The sequence below is a fragment of the Bos javanicus genome, chromosome 3 (genome assembly GCF_032452875.1).
Source record: "Bos javanicus breed banteng chromosome 3, ARS-OSU_banteng_1.0, whole genome shotgun sequence".
Taxonomy (NCBI): Eukaryota; Metazoa; Chordata; class Mammalia; order Artiodactyla; family Bovidae; genus Bos; species Bos javanicus.
The window spans coordinates 113,472,481-113,488,605 of NC_083870.1; the positions used below are offsets into that span (position 1 = coordinate 113,472,481).

Consider the following 16,125-nt stretch of genomic DNA (forward strand, 5'->3'; position numbering starts at 1 on the left):
AGATTCTGAAAGCCACACAAAGCAGCCAAAAAAAAAAAAAGAATTCTAAATACTGGCAAGGATGTGAAGAAGCTGCAACCCTGATACATTGCCAGTGGGTGTGTAAATGACTCAGCCACTCTGGAAAACAGTATGGCAGTTTCTTATAAAGTTAAACACAGTTCTGCCATATGATCCAGAAATTCTAATTCTGTACATCTACCCAGGAGAACAGAAAACGTTTGACTACACAAAGACACAATCTTTACAGCAGAGTTATTCATAAAATCCCTGAAGTGGAAACAATCCAAATATCCAGCTACTGGTAATGAACCAACAAAATGTGATATATCCATACAAGGGAATACTAGTCAGCAAGAAAACGAACAAATTATTGAAACTGCTAAATCATGGATGAATCTCAAAAATAATGTAAGTGAAAGAAGCTAGTCACAAAAGACTATATATTATATGCTTCCATTTACATGAAATGTCCAGAAAAGCAAGTCTAAAGGGACATTAAGTAGATGAATGGCTGTTAGGGACCTGGAGATGAATGATCTTTTTGGGAGTGATAGAAATGTTCTAAAACTGGATTGCTGTGATGGTTGTACAACTTTATACATTTACTAATAATCACTGAATTACACTTAAAATGGATGTTTTATCATATATAAATTATACCTCAATAAAGTTGTAAAAGAATACCTAACACCAAGTAAACAGTGAATTTGCAGAATGTTATATTCATTATGATAGAATACATATAAATGTAAAAATATAATGTACACATACATATGTGTATGGAGTGTAATATATATAGTACAATGTGGATTCAGAAACTAGATACACACCCAGATCAGATATACTGATTGCAATTGGGGAGGGAGGGAAGGACGGAGGGAGGGTTAGGGCTGAGGAGAACAACAGGGCTTTTCCTTCAGGTCATATCTGAAGGAAAAACAAACATGGCAAGATGTTGACATTTGTCCATTTTGGGTGGTAGATGCATGAGTTTTCCCTAAATCATATTTTTTGTATAAATACTCTCCCATATTTTTTCAATTAAAAATCAAAACAAAACTAAATTAAACCAAAAGCAAACATAAATGATTACCTAGTTCCTTCAATAATTTTAATTCCTTTATGGCTTTAGTTCGAATATCAAACACCACCTAAAATAGAGAAATAAACTAATGACTGTGTATAAGTTAAAAACAATGGGAGGAAGGGAAAATGAAGATTATCAGTGTGTGCATATGCAGATTATCTGAGTTACTAATTACCTGACATTTGACAATTTTTGCACACTTGAAAAAAAGTTACTCCCTTCCCTGAAATTCTCCCATAAAGTCAAAGGGAAAAACTTAGATCTTGGTTAAGTTTTTACCAAATTGATAATAACTGGAACAGAAAAAGCCTCCTACAGAAAACTTTAGAAAACTAAAGACATAATAGTAGCAAAAGGCAAAAAAATTGAAAAACAACTCACCTTTCTGATGATAGCAAACAAAAGACACTGTAGACAATCATAATTTTTTATGTCAAGAATGATGAATTTAGGGCCAATAAGCATTAACTATATAAAAATGTACTAATCCAAGAGTACTATTTAAAATTTCTATGTAAATTATCTTATTTTAGACTTTTTTTCTTTTTAAAAAAATTTAGGCTAATTGCCTCTAGGGCACAAAATTGCGGAAATTTAGGGATAAAGATAATCATAGACTCTACTTTCCCACCAGTGCCCCTCTCCCAGCTTGTCCCACCACCACTTCTGCTGTGCCAAGACGGAGCAGAGCCTGCAGTAACCAAGGACTGCATCAGCCTCCTGCTCAGGGTCAAGGAGGTAGGTCTCTTGAGCTATGTGGTACTGACCTTATATTATCCCCACTACTGTGCAAACAAATATTAATGCACCTTGAGAAACTATAATTTTATATAAAAGAAAACATTCTAAGTTTTCAAAATGAAGTTACAGAAAAAAAATCTTAGAGACTACACAAATGTAAAAAGATGTTTTCTGAAATTCTGTTTAAGGAAACCAGTATAACAGTCTTAAATGGGAAAAAAATGAAGAAAAATCCTTTTTAAGAGCAACTGGCTTTATATAGAGCAGAGTATACTGTAGAGCAATTTTAAGATAAACTTTGTAAAATCCAAACACCAAAGAACATAAAACCAAAACAAATACTTGGCTTAAAAAGTACAGAAAAAACTCTTAAAAATACCATTTCATAGTTATCAAAGTCAGAAGATTCCATGAACTAATTAAAAAGGTAATTCTCACATTCTAATTCTAGGCTTTGGAGGGGAAAAAAGGCACAATTTCTTGACACGTGTCAAAGGCTAACAAAGGTAAATAAGCAATAATCAAATGTTACAAATAAAAAGGTGACTTCTGAAGATTTATAAATTTACAGAGATGTTTGTTCCAAAAGATTAGGGTACTACTTTTTAAACAAAATTCTATTAACTAAAAAATTGTCAGCCACACTTATAGTCTACTCACTGTGTTAAGAGTTGCTGATATTTTAACTTGCTCCTCTTCAGATTCTAATTGGCTTAAATTTCTAACTTGGAGCCAGTTGATCTCATTCACAGTATCGATCCATTTCCCTTGTTTTGTCAACAAACTGTAGGTAAAAAGACATTTTAAAAATGTGTGTTCACACAGTCCTTTTATGGATCAGAGAGGATTGGAAAATTCATGCTTTTCCTTAGGCACCACTTCCAAAATTTACCACTTAATGTGGCTAATTAAGGTGACCAAGTTCTACTGAGTTGGGCTTTTGAATGTTGACTATCTTTTTAGGGCAGTGTTAGTATTCTACAGAGTCTATATTCATGATTCCAAATATTCTTTGCCTTATACAAATAATTTGTTGCCACATTTTTCAAAGAGAACTGTTATAATTGAACTATCAGTTGTTAACTTCTACGTGTGTACTATAATTACTAAGGGAGCCTGAAAAAGGGATTCCCTGGTGGCTCAGACAGTAAAGCATCTACCTGCAATATGTGAGACCTGGGTTCGATCTCTGGGTCAGGAAGATTCCCTGGAGAAGGAAATGGCAACCCACTCCAGTACTCTTGCCTAGAAAATTCCATGGATGGAGGAGCCTGGTGGGCTACAGTCCATGGGGTGGCAAAGAGTTGGATAAGACTGAGCGACTTCACTTTCACACCAAAAGCTCACCCACAGAATCCAGAAGCAGCTTACCAGCAGGAGAGCACGCACACTGCGCAGACTGACACTGGGCCAACACACCGTGTCCAATGGAGACCACGCACACCATACACACTGTGTGTTTGTATTTCTATCACAGAGGTTAAAAATCTATTATGATGGCAGATGGCAGTGGAGTATCTTGTTCTAACAAGATTTTCCTACAGATAATAGTAAAGGTTCCTGAGGAAGGAGTGACTTCTAATTTTCACAGAGGCACTGAATGGGCCAGCAGAAGGCCTCTTTAGGAGTATGTAGCAGAAAACTCGGAGAAGGTAATGGCACCCCACTCCAGTACTCTTGCCTGGAAAATCCCATGGATGGAGGAGCCTGGTAGGCTTCAGTCCATGGGGTCACTAAGAGTCGGGCACAACTGAGCGACTTCACTTTCACTTTCATGCATTGGAGAAGGAAATGGCAACCCACTCCAGAGTTCTTGCCTGGAGAATCCCAGGGACAGAGGAACCTAGTCGGCTGCTGTCTATGGGGTCGCACAGAGTCGGACATGACTGAAGCGACTTAGCAGCAGCAGCAGCAGAGACCTAAAACACAATTCTACACTTCATTTCAGTTATTCCACAATGGGACTCCACCTTGAGTCAGCAATCCTAAATGTGGCAAAGCTTAAAGCACAAAGATGCTCCCTGAAGACCACTTTCAAATAATGAAAACTGGGTAATGACAAGGGTGCTCACTAAACTATTTAGCACTTGCTATATGCAGACCCGTGTAAGCTCTTACCTCCTTCAGTCCTTACAGGTATATGAAGCTGGTGCTAATTATTATGCTCATTTTACAGAAGAAGAATCTGAGCAGAAAGAGATGATGTAACTTGCCCATAGTTACATTACTAGTAAGTGATAAAGCAAAAAACAAAGCCAGGCAGCTGGCCCCTGAGGCCTCGTCCCTGCCCACTCCTCACACAGGAGCACAGGCGGGGAAACACAACATAGGTTATTAAGCAGCCATGAAATGATCTGTATAAAGAGACTTCAAACATGAGGGGAAAGCAGGATTTAACTATTTATCTACAAAATTGTCACTATGTTTCTTTTAAACACTAAAAGAAAAAAAACCTTCAAAACAAAACCCCAATTATTTTAGCTCAGAAAGCTGACAGAGATGGTCACTGCACGAATGGTACAGGGATGCTGTTCTGGGGCTCCTGTTTTCACCCCCTGTATTTCCCAAGTCCTAAAAAACATATATTGCTTTCTAAAAAGAAATACAGAATAGAAGTTTAAATTAAACAAGGTGGGCACATAAGTGTCTGGAAAACACTTGTTACAAAGAGAGTGGTAAGTATACACAAAATAAGCAGAGGTCACAGTGCCCTGCTTCTCTGAATCACAGCCACTAGTACATGATAAGACAGAGCCTGTAATCTAAGTGCGTTCACAGCACTGATAAAGCAGGAAACTGACCCACTGGGCATAACCTAGAGCCTTCAATGTATGGAAACTGGGGGGCTTACGGTATATGATACAGCGATCATAGAAATGTACTGGCACAGACATGGGTAACAAAAAGGAAGAGAGGAAGCGCTTCTAAATCTCAAATGTGACTCACAGGAATTGAGGGTGTAACTCCCCACATAGTTGCCCTACCTGGGCAGCTGGAGAATGGCAAACAGATTCTAACAAAAAACTGAACTGCCTTCTGAGACTCTTGTGACAAGACAGACAAGTCATAATACCCTCCTCATGAAAAATTTTGGGAACTTTCTTTGTGAGAATGTGCCCTCAGTCTTATGATGAGTACTAATTAGAATTATTTGATAGGATTCTGCTTTATTGCCAACTAACCTACACTATATCTAGCCTATACCTATATTATTTAGTTACCACATTTACCAAATTAAAAAAAAAAGAAATCACATTATAATATCATTTTTTTCCAGGTTGCCTAACCAAGAACATTCCTATTTATGATTTATAAAACACAATGTCTAGGAATAAAAAGAAACATTTAACTCTTATCATTATTAACATAAAGCTTTAGAGTTCTAAGAGGTAGCACTGTAACTAAAATAACTTTAAGAAGCATTCTCTCTCTTTAGCATGTTACCTGTTACCATTATTAGAGCCCTGGATTAAAACTGAGCTTCCGTTTCTGAGGCCTTGCTCTCTGAATGTCTTTTTCAAGTCTTCCTGGGGAATGGTGATCCAGCTCTCTCCACCTCTAGATTCAGTGTTGTTGATTAAGATGACTCCCTCTGGAATTGCTAGGGCTGTGAATACAGTGCCTATTTCCGCATTAGATGGAAAGACATGTGGAGATTCTATCAACTGCTGGCACTCCTCTCCCTCACTGCTTGTTGCTACATGAAGAACATTTAAAAGCAGAGGTTCACAGTCGCTACCGGTTGGAATCTGGATTCCACCAACCTACAACAATATCAAGTCAACCGTTAGTACAGTTCATATTGGCCAAAGTTAAATCAACATAGTAATGCAGTAAAAGACGTTTGTAGAATAATTCTCATCTTTTTTTTTCAAGTGAAATAAAGTTTTCACAAAATCTCTTTGAAGTATCAGAAGTACAACTTTAGATTTTGAAGCTTTTTCTTAGCCATCGTTTACTTTTTAGGAGACAGATCTCAAGTGGAGACAGACATGTGAGTCCTCAGAGGTGGTAAAGACATGAGGAGGACCAAGGACAGTCTGTGGAGGGGTGAGATGCTCCCTCACCCCTTTCTTGACTGTGCTCTCTTAGTCACCTCCACCTCTACTCAGTATAGCGTCCCGCCCTGCTGAGTCCTCATCCCGAGCCTGGACAGACCCTCCTGGGCACTGAGCTCAGTGCAGTGACTTACACCTTGTGCCTGAAGGACAGAGATGGATTACTCACCTCTGTGTCTAGCTTCAACACAGCCTGGCCCCATGGAGATGCTCTACAACTATCCCTAAACATATCACCAGCACGGATTGAACTTAGAATTTATTGGACATTCAGCAGTTTTCTAATATATGTGCTGTCACATATGCTGAATAAAATTTTATCATAGTAACTTAAAACATATCCAAAACTCTCAGGACATTTCTTCAACACTTCTTTACCTCTACCCCATTCCATACAAAGATGTCTTCTCCGTCAGTGATTTCAATTTCACACAGTGCCAGGTCATCTCCTAGGAAGATGAGATTGTCAGTGAAACTGTTCTTATGACCCTCAAAAAGAAAAAAATATTTAAAGACAGAGCGGAGATACAAACATCTGTCTGAAAAAGCATTCTCATTAAGGAAAATTAAGAAAAAGGAATTATGGCTATTATACTGATATTATTTTTATCTTTATTCCTTCCATCAGGCTTTTACTTTTTTTTTCTCATTTTCATTTTATGCAAGCATGTTCCCCAAAATTTTTGTGGGCATGATAGCAGGAAAAAAGAATCAATATAAAAGGTCAGCTGTACTTGAGACTGTGAGCACAGAGAAGACTCACACGTCACACGGTCCTCACCCCACCACTAATTAGCTGCACGTCCTTGTGGACTTCAAGCCTCTATGCTCAGTTTTCTCATTTATGAAATGCGGATAAAAGAATTTTGTGAAATCAAGTGAGAATTTATACAAACACTTGTCTTAGTCTTTGGCTCCATGAGTCCAAGATAAATGTTACTGGTGTTACTGCTATTAATGTTTTGTTATTATTTAAAGGAAGTACTTTTAAGCTCTTAAAGTACTTTTGGCTTGTTACCAAATCTGAAGTTGAGAACTGTGTAAAAAAACCAAGCCGTATTAAATATTTAAATAGTTTCAAGCCATTTTGCTCAGAAGTTTGCGGTAACATAAAAAAAATTTCCAAAGCTTTAAAATTTTTGTTTAGGTGCTAAGAAAAGTAATAGGCAGAGGGAAACTGGCCAAGAGTAGAAAATCATATGAGCCCCACAAAAAATGCACATATACTAAATAAGTTGCTGTGTCTTAATATTTATCTTACCATTAAGTGTCTGGCAGACATGAAGTCCTGCTGGTACAAACTTTGCAACACTAAGAACCATATCTCCTTCCCAAAATTCTAACAGCTGCGGAATATGAATGAAAGAAAAGAAGACAATGAAAAATAACACAGAGATTAGTTTTCCAGATTAAATAAGGAAGAGCACTGTGCCAATTTATGTAGCTGATACAAACGAATACGACAATGCCCACCCAGCATCAAAAATGGGGGAAGAAGGTATTTTTCATCGTGAACTTAGTCAAATCCAGTTAATCTCACATCCATTAACAATGAAAGAACCTTGACATACACAAAGAGCACAGTGACCTTCTCAACAACATCCATTTCTACTTAATTTACTGGAAGATCACTTTTATCAGAAGGCTCATCTGTGTGCCAGCCCAGGAATCCTGGTCCCAAAGAACAAAAATTAGGTGTTTAATCAGCCCTATTCAGGAAGAAGCAGCACACGTGAATATTGTTGCTTCTTGAAAGGAATGTCTCCCTTCGTAAATTTAAAAAGTGGCACTACCACTTTATTCAATAGATTAGCAGGGATTTTTTAAGTTTCTAGCTCTAGGAGTCTAAGGACTGTGGCAACCTCACCAAAACAGCATCACTCATAAAGGTCAGTCCTATTCAGCCTCTCTCCACAGTATTACAAGACAGTTCTCTTAAAAAGAAATTTCAGGGACTTCCCTGGTGGTTCAGTGGCAAAGACTCTGCACTCCCAATGCAGAGGGTCCAGGTTTGATCCCTGATCAGGGAACTAGATTCTACATGCCACAGCTAAGAGGTTGCATGCTGTAACTAAGACCTGGCCCAGACTAATAAACAAATAATAATAATAATAAAAAGAAACTTCATACTTACACATGATTACTTAACTGTGTCAGTCACACAGACTCCTGCCTGTGGGTTAATTCTAAGGTAATAGAGTGCGCGCGGGTGTACAGTACATACTCAGTCACATCTAACTCTTTGTGACCCCAAGGACTGTAGCCTGCCAGGCTCCTCTGTCTATGGGATTTCCCAGGCAAGAATACTGGAGTGGCATTATTAGAGAAATGCAAATCAAAACCACAATGAAGTATCATTTCACATTGGTCAGAATGGCTGCCATCAAAAAGTCTATAAACAATAAATGCTGGACAGGGTGTGGAGAAAAGGGAACCCTCTTACACTGTTGGTAGGAATGCAAACTGGTACAGCCACTATGGAGAACAGTGTGGAGATTCCTTAAACATCTGGAAATAGAACTGCCATATGACCCAGCAATCCCACTGCTGTGCATACACACTGAGGAAGCCAGAACTGAAAGAGACACATGTACCCCAGTGTTCACTGCAGCACTGTTTACAATAGCTAGGACATGGAAGCAACCTAGAAGTCCATCGGCAGACAAATAGATAAGGAAGCTGTGGTCCATATACACAGTGGAATACTACTCAGCTATAAACAAGAACACATTTGAGTCAGTTCTAATGAGGTGGATGAAACTGGAGCCTATTATACAGAGTGAAATAAATAGAAAGATGGTAATGATGATCCTATATGCAAGGCAGCAAGAGACACAGATGTAAAGAACAGTCTTTTGGACTCTGTGGGAGAAGGCGAGGGTGGGATGATTAGAGAGAATAGCATTGAAACATGTATATTACCGTACGTAAAACAGATGACTGGTGCAAGTTTGATGCATGAAGCAGGGCACACAAAGTCGGTGCGCTGGGACAACCCAGAGGGATGGGATGGGGAGAGAGGTGGGAGGGGCGCTCAGGATGGCGGGATGCATGTGCACCCACGGCTGATTCATGTCGATGTATGGCAAAACCCACCACGACATTTTAATTACCCTCCAGTTACAATGAGCTAACTAAACACCACTGGAGCGGCTGCCCCTCCTTCTCCGGGGCCCTCCCGCCCTGGGTGGACTAGTGCCGCCTGCACCTCCTGCGATGGCAGTGGGCTCTTACCACTGCGCCACCCGGCAAGCCCTAAGGACGAGATGCACACGTCAAAACACCACAAGGCACGACTGGCATGAACCTAAACGTCATGGCAGTGACCAAGGCCTTCTGCCCTTGAAGCGCTACCCTAAGCAGGGTCTACCCAAGTCTACCTACATCAACACTGTCAGGACTGGCTCAGAAATAAACTTTTAATGGAAAAGTTCAGAAGTATTAGACGACTTTAGAAATCTTGATCCTGTATTAAAATATCATTCAAAGCAACTAAAGAATAAAACGCCTAAAAAAAAAAAAAAAGAATAAAACGCCTGCTTTTCTTTGTACAAGGGGGAACTCAGAAGAAAGCTAGTAATTTTGATAAATGATACAGTTTTTCAGAAAATTCATTTATTTCTATGGGGGAGTGCTTCCATTTTCTATTGCTCTTTTCCTTGACAGGATGTAGTGTGGGGTAAAGTAAAATTAAGAAAAAGAAACAGTAGGGAAACCAGGGCTGGAGTCCGAGTTCTACTGCTAACTAATGTCTGACCCTGGGCAAGCCATTACATCTCTTTAAGTCACAACTTCCTCATCTTTAAAATGGGGCTATCTTGTCCTCCTGAAGTTGAAGAATCAAATGATACAATTTATACGAAAGCACTGTAAGCAAAATAAAGAGCACTACTGCTGTTGTCATTAAAATACAACTGGATAAATTATTGGCAGACCATTATTATAACCATGTTTGTTTCAGAAGACATTTTCCTTCCCTTATAAATCTTGTTAATAAATGTTATTCCACAATGAAAGCAAGAAAAGTTAGTTGCTTTTATTTGTTTAGTGGCTCTTGGTTTTAGGCAACATAATTATCTATCTTTTTACTCCTTTTAAAAAGCAATTCTTTCATTTATTTTCCCTGACAGACAACCTTATACGCTTTCTCTCCCCCAAATTAAATACACCAGGCTTGCTTCTTCTCTGAAAACGTGCTGACAGGACCCTTTGAGTCTTGACTGTGAAGAAGAGCTCTTTAAAAACACAGACAAGTGAGGGGAGACATTTGGGCCATCCCTCCACGCAAGTGGCAGATGTAGGATTTTCCTAAGCTGCTGTGAAAAATAAATAGCTGAATCCTAAACAGAAGTTTAAAAAGGAAAATCCAGCTTGAGATGGACCTTAATGTCTGTTAAGAGGAAGTGAGGCTAAATTACCTGAAATATTGATTGTCGAAGATCTCCTAAAGTTTTCCTTTTATCAAAGGTCAAATCCCACATGCTTTCTGTTTGAGACACTACTGGGTGCAGAGCCCCATTGAAGAAATGATAATGGGGGCCGAGGTGGAGATGCAACTCAATAGTATTGTTTGTAGAATCACATTCTGCCCTTTAAAGAGGCATAAGAAACACATAAATGCCATGTTTTTATAAAAGATACTGTTTTATCTCAAACCAAAAATATCTGATTTACAACATAAAGAAGTTCTCCACTTAAGTAATTATAATTAACATTCTTTTCTTCCGTGCTCCAAGAGGTCACATTTCAGTTTCTCAATTAATAGCTCTGCCACCGTGAATTCCAAAGAAAATAGTTTTAATGTACGCTGTGCAGTGTTACTCTGAACAAATATTGAGACTTGAAATCTTCGAATGCTGAGATTATCATTACGAGCAAAATGCTGGAAACATGCTCCTAAACCGTGGTAAGTGCTATGGCCTGCCTGCTGCACTCCTTCTGGTATTAGCAATCGTCCGCCACTCTTCCCCAGTAGCATACTGGACACCTTCTGACCTGGGGAGCGTGTCCTGCAGTGTCATATCCTTTTGCCTTTTCACACTGTTCATGGGGTTCCTGTGGCAAGAGTACTGGAGTGGTTTGCCATTTCCTCCTCCAGTGGACCACGTTTCGTCAGAACTCTCCACCATGACCCGTCCGTCTTGGGTGGCCCTGCACGGCATGGCTCATAGTTTCATTGAGTTACGCAAGCCCCTTCGCCACGACAAGGCTGTGATCCATGAAGGGGTTACAATTTCTATTTTCCTCCTTCCTTCCACTAGACCTCACAGACCCTCCCATAAACTATCTGAAGTCAGCCTCATGATCCCTGGAGTCTACTCTCTCCAGGTCATATGTCCTCAGCAGCAGCCTGGCATCTGCTACATTTCTGAATCCATGGAGCTTCTGTGAGGCACTGCACCAAAAACACTCCAGAGCTCAGCCAATGGAGAGCTAGATGACTCAGGTACCTCAGGCACAGTTCTGTGAATGTGGTCAAAGACACATTAGCTTTTGATGAACACAGTATAAAGCTTAGTGCTGGCTGACTAAAAACCCCCTGGGCTGTTCCTGTTTTTAGTACTAACTGCTAATCCACACCACCATGGAGGTTGGTTATTTTTCACACTTCAGATATTTGACTCTGGTAAATTTTTATATTTTTTAGTGCCTTGATTTTTGTTGAGATTTATTTCCTTTGATCTTAATTTGCTGTTCAGTCAATTTATTTTTTCTCAGCTTCAAATCAATGATAAAAATGTTGAACACATACCTGCTATGTATGCAGCCCCTTGAGTCTATAAGAAGACTGTAGGAACATCCATTTCCCTAATCCAGTACCCTATGGACCCACCAACCCAGAAAACAAATAAAAAACCAGTTCTTCACGGTCCAAGGTTAGACCTCAAAAGAAAAATGTTGAGATCAACAAGTTCTCACAAATCATCCATTTAATAATCCATTGTAAGTTTTCGCCCAAGACTGACATTAAGCCCAACAGTCTGCAGACCCCACATTTCCTCCCTTTGCCTGTCTCTGGTGTGCTGTTGTTAAGGGAAGCACACTGATCAAAACTGCCCACCCTGGCCAGGCACCATGGTAACCATTTGCATGAGTTGTTTTATGACAGGAGGTCCTGATAAGGAATAGGAACTAATAAGCCACCACCAACCAGAAGAGTTCGGGAAAGGCGGAAAGGAGACGCCACGTGTCTGTCCACTTCCCAGAATCCCTCTCGCCAGCATTCATCTTGGCTGAGCGATGCATGCGCCACCAGGAAAGACCCTGAATTAGAATGATTGGCCAAAGACCACCCGGAAACTAATCCCATCACCATAAAACCCGAGACTGTGAGCCACACGGCAGAGCAGTTCTCCTGGGTTCCCTTACCCTACTGCTGCTCTCCACCCGGGTGCCCTTTCCCAATAAAATCTCTTGCTTTGTCAGCACATGTGTCTCCTTGGACAATTCATTTCTGAGTGTTAGACAAGAGCCCAGCTTCAGGCCCTGGAAGGGGTCCCCCTTCCTGCAACGCTGTCACTACAGGCCAGTTCTCCACAACTACTTACACATGAGGGGGAGTTTTCATGACAGACTCTTGTCTGTGCCAAGGAAATAACTCATTCAGTACAATGGAGTGCTCAGATTTCTCTAGTTTTCTTAGACTTTGATCCCTACTTAACAATGGCCATTTAAGTGTCATTATTTCATCATTCTCACAGATAAGGGTAATTTCAAAGTAAAAGATACTCTCAGCATTAAAATTCAGCAGCTAATAACAAGACATTGGCATTAAACAGTTGACTTTTTTCCTTCTTTTATTTTTATTACTGAATACTTAAGGCCTCAATTAGGTCTTTGCCCCCCAGAAAAACCATTCAAATTCTAAAAGTAACTTAAAGTTACCTTTTTATTTGTAGTTCAATGTTAGCTGCATCCATTTCACTCAGCAAATGACGTGGAACCTTGTATCGTGGGTTAGCTCGAGCTGTGAACAAAACTTTTCATTAACTTGTGCTGACTAAATAAAATCTGGTTGCTGAAAAGGAAGTATGGAAAACTATAAAGGACCGTGATGGGAGCTAGGAAAGCTTCTACAATTTGCGTGAATACAAATTTTCTCTGGATCTTAGTTTCCCATCTATAAATTGAAAATATTAAAACATAAAAAAGGTAAACAGTTCTTTAAGCCAAGCTAGAGAATTCCATTCCTTCAACTCTTTTTAAATATACCTTTTAAAAAGAACATGTGCTATTTTCTTCCTGATACCAAATGATCATTATAAATAAAAGTTCTAGAAATGATGTTTTTTAATGTAAAAGAAATAAATATCACCTATAATCATCCTCCTAGGGAATACTGCTAAAATGTGATCTATATACTTCTTTTTTTTGAGGATCTATATATACTTCTGATGTTTATTCTATACAGTGTGTCTGTACACACACACACACACACCCCACACACACTTATTTAAAGCAACTGAGATTATAGTCAACAAACACATAACTTGCTTTTTCATTTAATACACTGTGAATATTTTTCCAAAGCTTTAAATGACTGCATGGTAGCCCATCCTATAAATAGCTTAATTAATCCATTTCTGTTGGACATTCGGGTGATGTCCAGTTTAGTCATTACTACAAAGTAACAGGGGTAACGAGTATCTTTGAACTAAAAATTTATACACAGCTCTGATTATTTCAAAACAAATCCGTACGATTATTGGCTTAAGGTTTTTAAATACATACAACCAAACCAGTTGTATTACTTTATATACCTACCAAATGTAGAGGGAGTGCTAATTGTTGAGAACCAGATTAATAGAAATACTTGATTTGGGAGGAAAAATGTCACTCACTGCTGTTATGATTCATGTTTTTTGGTTATGGGCTAGATAGATCTTTTTTGGCAGTTTATTGGTTGTTCTTATTTCTTCTTTTGTACATTATTTATATCCTTTTTCCAATTTACTACTGAGCACAATGGAATAAATGTAAGAGCACTCTACAGACAGGGAAAATAAATCTGTCATATATGTTTCTGTTTTCCATCAGCTTGTCATTTGCCTTTTGGCATTGTGTAATAGGGTTTATGTGGGCTTCCCTGGCAGCTCAGATGGTAAAGAGTTTGCCTGCAATTCAGAAGACCAGGTTCAATCCCTAGGTTGGGAAGATCCCCTGGAGAAGGGAATGGTTACCCACTCCAGTATTCTTGCCTGGAGAATTCCATGGCCAGAGGAGTCTGGCAGGCTATAGTCCAAGGGATCATGAAGTGTCACAACCGTTAGTCACAACTAAGTGACTAACACACATACACAGTTAAGGTTTGCATCACTTTTCCTTCATTTTTTTTGTTGCTTTCAAGCTAAGGAAGGTCTTTTCTATCTTAAGATCAGAAAAATACCTACATTTGAAGGCTTCTTTTTTACATAAACATTAAAGGAAGTATAATTTCATGAAAGGGATAAATATAATCACTTGTACTAACTGTTAATTTAAGTGATTAGCAACTAACCAACTTCCCAGTTGTATTTACAGAGTAATTCATTTTCCCCCTATTTATCTGAAAGGCTACCTTTTCATGGATTAACATCCTAAAAATACTTAGATCAGCTTCTGGGCTTATTGCTCAATGATCTGTCTACCTCTGCATTAGTGCTACATTGTCTTAATTACTACAACATTATAAATACGTTTACACTGATACAGTAAATTTTCCTTTAGCATTTTCTCTTCAGTTTTCATTAATTTATCTTTTGAGGTGAACTTTGGAAGCATTTTGCCAAGTTCCATCCCTTCAACCCCCTAAAAAACCATCAAGATTTTGTCTGGATCTTTATTTAAGTCCTAAGCTAATTGGAAAATTGTCACTTAGTACATATTCTAATTATGTACACACTGAAGTTCAATTCAGTGAAAAAAACATGTCATCTGAAAAAACTGATATATATTTCTACAATTGTGAATTTAATTTTTCTTCAATATTTTTTATCAGAATGATTACCATATTTTTTTCCCCTCAGGGACAAAAAACCTTTCTGGTCAACAGAACCATTATATAATTATTACTGTTTCAGGTCCAGAGAGTTAATTTCCTTTGATTCATTGCAAATCAGTAACTACTTTATTCTTATTCTTTATAAAAATGATCACAGTATCCTCATCTGTAATCATAGATATGTTTCAATCTAAACAGCTTTCTTAGTTAGAATTTTTCACTTTTGCATAAATTCTGGGAAGTGATTAAAAAAAATTCTTACAGACTAATTAATGTTAGTAGCTTAAGCTCTAAAATTTATCATTGTGGATCTCAGTGTTTAACTTCCACCATGGTATGAGTTCTCTTAGAAGATTCAGCAAAGAGGGCTTCAGAGATACTTCAACTGCTTAAAGACTTATTACCTTGAGGTAAAGGAAAAAAGAAAATAAAAGGGAACACATGAAAATAAGACCAAGGCCACTTGCAACCCAATGACAACACACGCCCGAACTGCAGAGACAAGCCTGAATGGAGAACAATTGTGTCTGCCCTGCTCACACAACAAGAAAACATGATGTGACCCAAGGAAATGCCATTGTGAAAATCTAACTATGGCTTCATATTATTACCTGGTGAAAAAAAACAGAAACATATCATCTTTTAAAAATGACAAAATGTCGTCTTTCTTGTATAGTTCTAGTTAACTTGAAAATATTTTAAAATATCCAAGAGTAAACCTTCTTCTAAAAGGGCAAAACTTCAAATAGCACTCAATATTTATCTTCTATAGTCATCAACTTAAACAAATAGGGACATTTATCTTGCCATACCTTCAGGGGGTCTCTGTAACTGGGATTTTCGATAAAACAGCATGTAGGCACTTTCTTTTCCTTGAAATTGCTGTTCAATATCCCTTTCCTTGATTGGTTGGACTGTGGAATCATTTATATCAAACCAGTGGGGACAGGAGGGTCTATCATTTAATGTTAAGGATTCTGAAGTAAGTGTCTTGAAAAGTCGTTGATCATTTCTTTGGATATCAGACTCAGCCTGGAGAGAAGAATCCTTCAACAGACGAACTGTACTTTCATCTGAACTGAGCAGAAATATCTGAGAATGAACCTGCAAAAACTGTACAGAAACAAAAAACAAACATTAGGTTAACAAAAAAAATTTTCATTGACATGATTAAAAACATTTTCCTTTCTGTGTATGTCAACTTTTTGGCCTGGCCAGTTTAAGAGGGAAAAAAATTTCATTTGGGCCATAATAAA

General features: G+C 38.4%; 1 protein-coding gene across 10 annotated transcripts in view; it reads right to left on the reverse strand.

Annotated features, from left to right (window-relative positions):
• USP40 (ubiquitin specific peptidase 40) overlaps nucleotides 1-16,125 on the reverse strand; it is an 89,034-nt gene that overhangs the window by 42,352 nt on the left and 30,557 nt on the right. For all 10 annotated transcript variants that reach the window (XR_009735545.1, XR_009735546.1, XR_009735544.1 and 7 more), the window contains 8 exons: nucleotides 15,682-15,982; nucleotides 12,775-12,856; nucleotides 10,308-10,479; nucleotides 7,151-7,235; nucleotides 6,268-6,338; nucleotides 5,276-5,595; nucleotides 2,492-2,615; nucleotides 1,097-1,154 (listed from right to left, as the gene is read on the reverse strand). Coding sequence is in view for 6 of the 10 variants with exons in the window: in XM_061412659.1 (XP_061268643.1) it covers nucleotides 1,097-1,154; nucleotides 2,492-2,615; nucleotides 5,276-5,595; nucleotides 6,268-6,338; nucleotides 7,151-7,235; nucleotides 10,308-10,479; nucleotides 12,775-12,856; nucleotides 15,682-15,982 (1,213 nt within the window). In the remaining 4 variants the exon portion in view is untranslated. The remainder of the gene's footprint in view (nucleotides 1-1,096; nucleotides 1,155-2,491; nucleotides 2,616-5,275; nucleotides 5,596-6,267; nucleotides 6,339-7,150; nucleotides 7,236-10,307; nucleotides 10,480-12,774; nucleotides 12,857-15,681; nucleotides 15,983-16,125) is intronic.